The 9,238-nt window shown below is 47.2% G+C and overlaps 1 protein-coding gene across 1 annotated transcript; it reads right to left on the bottom strand.

Annotated features, from left to right (window-relative positions):
* Nucleotides 1-8,025: 8,025 nt before the first annotated feature.
* LOC111973491 (uncharacterized) lies at nt 8,026-9,004 on the bottom strand. Its single transcript, XM_024000884.2, has 2 exons — nt 8,654-9,004; nt 8,026-8,512 (listed from the first exon to the last, which is right to left on the bottom strand). The coding sequence occupies exons 1-2, from the start codon at nt 8,905-8,907 to the stop codon at nt 8,128-8,130; spliced, it is 639 nt and encodes a 212-aa protein (XP_023856652.1). The 5' UTR covers nt 8,908-9,004; the 3' UTR covers nt 8,026-8,127.
* Nucleotides 9,005-9,238: the final 234 nt, after the last annotated feature.

Here is a 9,238-nt window from a genome sequence, read left to right as displayed (position 1 = left end):
GGGCTGGTATAATAGATTATGGCCTTTCTCTTGCATCTCAAAGATGATGGTACAAAAATATATATATATTTTTTTTGTATTATCTTTTACCAGATCTGTGTTATATTCTCCTACATTCTCTTACATTTCTACAAACTACAAAGTGTTTCCTTTCAAATGGTACCAAATGTATATCCTTGCTTCAGGTCCTGAGCTACAGGCAGTTAGATTTGGGTATGTCATTTTAGGCGAAAATTGAAGGTGTGCACAATGTGGGTTGCCAGGACCGGTTAGTAGACTGGCGATGTTGAGCACCGGAGGGAGGCAGCAGGAGAAAGCGTGACACTACCCCCTGGATGCGCGTATCCAGCCACAGGATGACGCCGGCCAGGAGGACGGCCCCGAGGGCGAGGAGCGGGCCGGTTCGGACGGTGGAGATGGAAATCCCGAATGATATTAGGGTCCAGGATGTCCGCCACCGGGACCCAACAGCGCTCCTCAGGACTGTACCTCTCTCAGTCTACCAGGTACTGGAGCCAACACCCACGATGTCGGGAGTGCAGGAGGGACTTGACGTCGGGAGTCTCATCGATGTCCAGGGGAGGTGGAGGGGTGTCACAGGGGACGGCACCAGCCAGGGGACCAGGCTTCCGGCAGGGAAGGCAGAGCGGGAGGCTCCTGGTGGAGAGCCAGACGCGATCACCAGGTTGGAACACAGGAGCCTCACTGCGGTGGCGATCCACCTGCCCTTCTGGTGGTGGACGGCTCACTGGAGCCTCACGTGGGCAGCGTTCGAAACCACTCGTCCACTGCAGGGGCTTCGGTCCGGCTCAGAGTCCATGGGACCAGGGCCGGCTGATACCCCAGGATGCACTGGAAGGTAGTCAGCCCAGTGTAGGTGTGACAAAGTGACTTCTGGTCATACTCCGCCCAGGGAAGGAACCGGCCCACTCCCCCTGCCAGTCCTAGCAGTGATTCCTAAGGAACCTCCCCAGCTTCTGGTTGGTCCTCTCCACCTGCCCATTGGACCAGTACCCAGATGTTAGGCTGGCCATGGCCCCCAGATTCTCCGTGAAAGCTTTCCATAGACGTGAAGTGAATTGGGGGCCACGGTCAGAGACGATGTCCTCCGGAAGGCCATAGTGCCAGAAGACCTGCTGGAACAGTGCCTCAGCAACCTGGAGAGCGGTAGGGAGACCAGAGAGAGGGATAAAATGACAGAGCCTGGCAGATGTCCACATCTACAGTGGTTCTTCCTTTAAAAGTTGTGGCGTATTGCAGCACAGCTTGCGGAGTGCCGCAGAATTCAATGGCACGTTATTTAAGAATGATGCAATTTACCACAATCTGCCACCATCGACCACAAACGGTCGCAGCATAACCTCAAAACCTTTAAAGGAAGAACCACTGTACGTCCCAAAACGCCCAGTGGTATGGGTGGACGTAATGATGGGCTGGGGGGGCACTCACAGGATTCTCAACCAACGTGGAACAACAAGGTAAGGGAAAGCAGGTCTTCCGAAATCCGGGTGACCATGCAGGGATTTTAATCCTTGACCAGAAGATGGTGGGGTCAGGACGTTGGAACCACGGGATACCAAGTAGGACTTTGTACGGGAGCAGTGATGAGGAAGGGATTGCACCAAGGTTCCCATGGTGAGGGTGACTGGTGCTGTGATAGTGCCGGATCCCAAAGATCGTTTATCCAAGGCTTGGACCGGAAAAGGAGAGGAGGATGCGCGGTGATGTTCAGGGAGACGATGGCCTGGTCGATGAAATGCCCTGCAGCACCGGAGTCCACTAGAGTCGTAGAGACAATACCTGAGGGACAGCCAGCCAGAGAAATGGAAACCAGGAAGGGTTTGGCGGAAAACGATGATGAAGGAATACTCATGCCTACCCTGGGAGATGGATGATCGCGGGGCCGTCCCTCTGCCCCAGTGGACTTTGGGATGGGCCGTATCGGACACCGCTGGAGCTGTTGACCCTCCTCGCCGCAATAGGGACACAGCCCCAGCCGTCTCCAGCAACGTCACTCTGCCACGGAAGGGTGTGTGACCCCTATCTCCATGGGTTCAGGCTCTGCCTCAGGACGGCCAAAGGAGGAGGACGAGGGGTGCACTGGCGCTCGCAAAGAAGGTTGTCCAGACGGATGGCCATCGCGATGAGCGAGTCCAGGGAAAGGATGTCGTCCCGGCATGCCAACTCCATCTGGATCTTCTTGCGCAGTCCTCTTCGGAATAGGGTGCGGAGCACCGGATCATCCCAATCCGTTGGAGGCTGCCACGTTCCGGAAGGTGACGGTGTAATCCAAACCAGTCTGGGCACCCTGCCAGAGTTGGAAAAGTCGCTCACCTCCCGCTCTACCCTCCGGTGGATGGTCGAAGACCGCCCTGAACAGAGCCATGAACCCCTCCTCTCTCCCAGATGGCCGTAGCCCACTCCAACACCCAACCCAGTCAGCAGGGAAATGACCGTGGCTCCCGTCTGATGGGCGAAACAGAGGGAGCACTGGAGTAGGAAGACACGGCATTTGGATGGAGTCCCGTCATATTTATCCGGGAGGGACAGTTGGGCATCGCTGACCTGGGCGGACTGCTGGGTAGGCTGGGGGACTGACTCGCTGGGACGACTCGTGGTAGAAGGCCCTTCACGATTTAAAGGTGAATCCTCTTTAGTGGTGTTGAGGCGGTGGAGGACGCGGAGGACCTCATCCATAGCCGCACCCAGTTGCGCCAGCTGATTGTGGTGTTGGCAAAGTAGGTGACCCTGTTCATCGATCGTCTGGGAGATGTCTTTCTCGTCTGCTGCTTCCATATTTAGAGGCAGTATTCTGTCACGTATACGCAGGGAGTCAGGAAGCAGGTGCAGATGGTGTGTTTAATAATAATAAACATGAAGAAAATACAAAAGAGGAGAAGCGTACTGAACGTAACCAAAACCAATACTGCCTGATGACTAAGGCTACAGAGGGCTATGTGAAGGAAGAGTAATCAGGGTGGTGATGAAGCCCAGGTGTGCGTAACAATGGGGAGCAAGTGTGTGCAAAGATGGTTGTCAGGTGTGCTCAATGTGGGTTTCCAGGACCGGTGGTTAGCAGACTGCGGCACTGTATTTGTAGCGTGTCCCTTTAAAATGTGGAGAAAGAGTGATTCATTTTCCCTTCACATGAGCAGGCCTTTGATGGCACATACTTTGAAGCATATCCTTTGAGATATGCAAAGGCAACTCAGCCACTGGCTGGGGAGTCACCGGGCGCTGCATGTGACCCCATGTGAAGTTTGGTTTTGTGAGGGTCGTGACCTTACAAAAAAGTTGTAAAAACATGCTACATAAATGCGTTATACAAACTTGGTCATACGGCTCAATGAGTGTAGTCATACACTGAACAAAAATATAAATGCAACATGTAGAGTTTTGGTCCCATGTTTCATGAGCCGAAATAAAAAATCCCTGAAATGTTCCATACGCATTTCCCTCCACTGGTTTATTATGCATTATAAGCTATGCAGAATGCATTATCATGCATGACATAGGCGTCAGCAACTGCTCATAAACATTTATACTGAACAAAAATATAAACGCAACATGCAACAATTTCAAAGATTTTACTGATTTTGTGTAGCCAATTTTACAGTTCATAATAGGAAATCAATCAATTCTAATAAATACATTAGGCCCAAATCTATGGATTTCACATGACTGGGCAGGGATGCAGCCATGGGTGGGTCTTGGAGGGCATAGGCCCACCCACTTTCTGGATGTTCTTGTCATTTCATGGTCTATCTAGGGATGGGCTTCGGCACTGTAATTTAGCGCAAGCTAACGTGATATGGTGCAATGCATCTTACTTACCACGTTTCCATCCACAGTTTTGTGCAAGTAAAGTCATACCGTATAAATAAAAATCACAACAGCTGTGATGGAAACAGGAAGTTTCGGTAAGATTTTCTAAATGCAGACAAATAATTTGTCCGTTCGACATGGTGGGATCTGACATGTTGTTTAATTCATTAATTACACGAGAAATTATGGTGGGAACACCTTTTATGCGCAAATATTGATATAATAACCATCATATCGATATAAACTTGGAGTTATGCGATGATATGGTGTGTGGTCCTCCCAGTACGACTCGGGAAACCATGCAGTTCATTGGGCCTCTAGATTACATGAGTAATGATGAACTTCACAAGGTTGTGAAAGTGCACAGTGATGAGCTTGATGCTCTTTTCCAATCAATATTGAGGCTCTTATTCTGGTGACATGATGATCAACGCTTGACTGCCATTTTGACAAATACAAATATTTTCACTCTTATCCATATAATAATGTCATCATGTAGACTAGCTTACCCACATTGTATCTGCCAGCTGTTGGCTAGAGTGCACGTGCCAAGTCCAGACTACATTTGATATTTAACACGACAGTTTTCTGTGACAAAACTATCGGTCGAGTGGAAAATGCGATGAGAACACATTGAACTTTAGATTTTTATTCGGTAGATGAAAACTTAAGTGAAAAAGTACATTTTCTGTGCACTACATCAACATGACCTGATTTTTATCCTGAACAAGTTGGTTTGCTGGAAACACACAACCAGTGGGAAAATGCACATATTTTCTTTATGCAGATTTTAGAACATTAAAATCTGTTGCCAATTAGATAGAAGCTACTGTTGTACATTTCTGTGTCAATGTTATTCAATCTGTCCCTACTCAAACGTTCATAATAATAACACACACACACACTTTTCCCCCCTCCACCAATATGTTCCCCCTGCTCCTTCCCATAGATGGAAAGGCTTGAGGGTGCAAGGATGACTTAATGTTAAGGGAGAGCACATTACATAAGGGCATCAGGACATCATTACCCCAATGCCAGCCAGAGAGAGAAGAAGCCATCACTCCCATGTCCCCCTCCCTCCACCAGCTCCAGCAGCCTGAGAGGGGTGCCCATCAGCCGTCTGCGTCTCATTACATGAAGTTCATCCTGGCCTTCAGCCTCCTGCTGACATTCAATTAAAGCCTTTAATTTGCTAGTTGTTTGCTCTGCTCTCCGCCACTCTCCCTCCCCGCCGCGGCCCGCTGTTGTTGGGTAATTATTCCGAACTATGTCCTTCCGATCGTTGAATATATTTATGAACCATGCCGCTGCGGTGGGTAAGAAACACTTGCCCCTTGCTGGCTTCTTGCCTGCCTCTCATGTCATTATAGTAGGAAATAGGCCCTCAATGCTGTATTGTATGAATCATACCCAACCTGTGAGAAAGGAGTCACGTGTACGTTACTGTGTACTTGCCATCTGTTCTGCCCAAAGACCTCTTGACATATTGCAATGGTAGAGTGGTGCGATTGACCACTGAGTTCTGTGTCAAAGTATAATCATTCCCCATGAAATAGTATAATTACTGAAATTGATTACCTCATTTAGGAGCTGGCATGCATTTCATGTCTAATTAAGTACTACCTTGACTGATTAAACACTTCAAGCTGGTTGCATCCAACTGACCATTCCCAAACACCATCTGAATGTAAATCCTCTTCAAATTAACACGTGCTTGCCGTTAAACTTCTTAAAGAGACATTACACTCCAAAATCAAAGTTTGTCAAATGTTTTCAAACCTCAATGTGGTCTTTGTTGAGATAAATCAATGTCCCAGGCATTTCTTTTGTAGATCCATCTATTTTGTAGATCCACCTGTCTGCCACAACCTCAAATGAAAGGCAAATATGAGGACCATATAATTTGATAGTTGTCATGATGCCCTGGTAGCAGCCTAGACAGAGAGCTCCTGTACATTTGTACATATTTAGTGGCCGTTTTATCCATTGTTTTTGGGACCAACATTTTGGTTTTTGGTAACAATTCGTTTTTATTGCATATATATTTTCCCACCGAACCACATCCATGAACGCAAGTAAAAGGATGTCATATGTACCCAACTATTAATGTAAAGGTTAGTTTAGCTGTTCTCTCAGTTTTTCCATTGGTTGTGAGGTCACAGTTTGGGTAATGTTGGATCTTTGTGAATCCTACCACAAAGTGATAAGGCTTTTCATCTTTAGCACTACAGTTGTGTCTCACACAGTTGTCTGAACAAATGCCTGTTCGTTTCTCAGTTTGTCCGTCTGCCTGTGCCTTCTGGCCAATAACCTTCACTCAGCAAAACAAGGTTTTTCTCAACGTGTTTGTTGGGATTTACTAATGGTCCTTGCAGTACTGTATATGTTTTGTAAGATATATGATATGAAGGATGGCACAACACAAATGGTGTTCACATTATTTTGAAGCAAGCTTCTCCGACCATTGTCTACTTCACAAATAGTCGTACTAAAAGCTTTTCCAATAATAATAAGTTGCGGGGTGCTTATATTTGTCCTGTTACACACAAGTGTGAAATGGAAATGTGTTTCTTGCATTTCCCAACTCCCCCTGAGACACCGGCAGGGAGTGGGGTCACAGCTTGAGCTGTGGCAGTCATGAAATTCTGTCAGCCGGTGATTGTCAAGCAAAAAACTGTCTGTCTCACAGTAATTGACTGTTAAAATCTCCTGGCTTCCTCACATAGCCTACGTTCTTAAAAAGCATAATAAATCAATTTAATATAGTCTGCACCATCACAATAAATCCATTATTTATTTTAGACAGGTCTAAAGAAACATGATAGGAAGAAAATGTCATCTATTTCAGAAGAACATAATAGTATACTCCTTATGCTAGGCCCTGACATGGCTATGCCATATGGCTGTGGGCTACACTAGTTCATTCAGCAGACAAGATTTGCTTAGAATTCTGTGGGATTCTTTTTTTGTATTTTATAGTATGAATAATACAATTGAACATGGCTGAATAAAATAGAAAGGATCTTTTCTCCAAAAGATTTCCAAGGAAGTGAGCACTATTCTGTGTTGAGTGGCTAACAAAGAAACAGGTCCTCCTATATGCTTAATTTAGAGTTATTTATGCAACTTCACTTGTGATACAAATGTTGGGCTATATGTTTTGATTTTTAATACATTCTAAGGCTGATGATTTGAAAAAAGTTGCATGAAAGGCATGAGCTCTGATTTGTTTCTGTACACACTTCATCAGTCTCTCATTCACAATTTGACAAGCACATGATAATATTCTCATCAGGCCTTGAATTTCCCGGTGGCATCCCCCTTGTGTAGCCATAATGCCACCTAAAAAATCCATGCCTTTGTGGCCATCGTGCCCTTGGGCCGAATTAATATACTAATTATAATTTCCTTCTCCCGGCTGCCATGCTCCAAAGCACCTCTCATTCACATGGCTCTCTCAGATATCTCAATTCTTGTTAGCCATTGCCCATCATGTGATCGGGTCCTTCTCACAGGCACCTCAGCTAAGAAGTAGGCTACAAGTGAAGACAGACACATCGGGGACGCAACTGCGAGCGTCCCTCTTTTCAAATTCCGAGGCGCGTATGGAAGATGTTAGAAGAACTGTCCACATTTAGTCTACTTTTAATCAGCCAATAAGACAAGTAATTCTAACGAACAGCAAAAGCACTAGCTTATGTTAATCTAATATCCACCATACTACAAAAGTTTACCTATTCTATTGGTCAACTTGTCCTTCTGTGCAATAAACCCCAAACCTACTCTGGGACAGTTGTGGGATGCAATAGATCCCAAATGAATACAACTACTTGCATAATTGACATTTTTTAAAGCAATTAGGCTGATGCAACAGATCAGAACGTTTAGCTTAAAATGTTGATAAACTATTAGGCTATTTCTTCACATTATAAGCGCAGCAATGCGTACACAGCAGTAGGCTATAAGCACAAATGTTCCAAAATGTCACGCTGTATAATGATTGGAGACTAGCGCAGGAATACATAATGTTTTTTTTTATTTTCTCCACCCAAACAAAAGAGTGAGATGTAAACCTCAAAATAATACATGGGACAAGACCTGTAAAACAAGTGCACTATAACACGTAGCATGGAAGCCGATACAACAGCACAGGTACTCACAAGACCAACGGACATGGTAACAATAACCAACAAAGACAATGGGGAACAGAGGACACATATATAACATACTAATCTGGGGGATTGGGAACCAGGTGTGCGTAATGAGACAAGACAGTCCGGGGTTGGTGGTAATGAATCCAGTTCAGTGATGCCTTGAAGGCCGGTGACGTAGACCTCCGGAGCTGGTGAACGGAATGACGCTGCACTGGGAAGACACCGGTACTGCTGCGGTACTGGTGCAGCGGGAAGACACCGGCCTCGGGGACGACCACAGGGACACGGGTCGGTCAGGGCACCAACGATGAAAATCCCTGGTCGGCAAAGCGTCCAGGATGTCCACCACAGGTACCCAGCACCGCTCCTCTGGCCCGTACACCTCCCAGTCGATGAGGTACTGGAGACACCCCGCCTGACACCTCGAATCCAGGACTTCACGGACCGAGTACGCCGGACCTCCCTCGATGTCCAGAGGAGGAGGCAGGGCATCATTGGATCCAGCCTCAGCGAGGGTACCAGGCACCACTGGCCTGAGGAGAGAGACATGAAAAGTTGGGTTAATGTGGTAAACAGCAGGGAGTTGCAAACGGTATATTACCTATTAACCTATTAACGGTATATTACCTATTATTATATTAACTCTACTCAGGACTTTAAACAGCTCTACAAACCGCGGGCTCAGCTTCCGGCAGGGCAGGTGGAAGGGCAGGTTCCGGGTAGAGAGCCAGACCCGGTTGCTTGGAGAGAAGACAGGCGGCTCACTGGGGTGGCGGTCGGCCTGTTCCTTGTGCCAACGTGCGGCCCGCTGGAGACGAGTGTGCGCAGCATTCCAGGTCTCCTCAGCACGCCGAAAGCACTCTTCCACCACAGGGGCCTCAGTCTGGCTTGTATGCCAAGGTGCCAGGGCCAGCTGATACCCCAACATGCACTGGAAAGGAGTGAGGTTAGTGGCAGAGGGAATTCTGTGCGTACTCAGCCCAAGGTAGAAAATCCGCCCACTCCCCCGGCCGGTCCTGACAGTAACACCTCAGGAACCTGCCCACCTCCTGATTGACCCTCTCCACCTGCCCATTAGCTTAAGGACGGTACCCAGAGGTGAGACTGACCGTGACCCCCAGGGGTTCCATGAATGCTTTCCATACGCATAAGGTGAACTGAGGGCCAAAGTCTGACTCAATGTCCTCCGGGATCCCGTATGAGTTTATAATTGGCTCATTCATCCCCCTCCTCTCCCCTGTAACTATTCCCCAGGTCGT

This window comes from Salvelinus sp. IW2-2015, linkage group LG14 (genome assembly GCF_002910315.2).
Source record: "Salvelinus sp. IW2-2015 linkage group LG14, ASM291031v2, whole genome shotgun sequence".
Classification (NCBI taxonomy): Eukaryota; Metazoa; Chordata; class Actinopteri; order Salmoniformes; family Salmonidae; genus Salvelinus; species Salvelinus sp. IW2-2015.
Note: the sequence above shows the minus strand (reverse complement) of the source record. Positions and strands in the feature narration are given on the sequence as shown.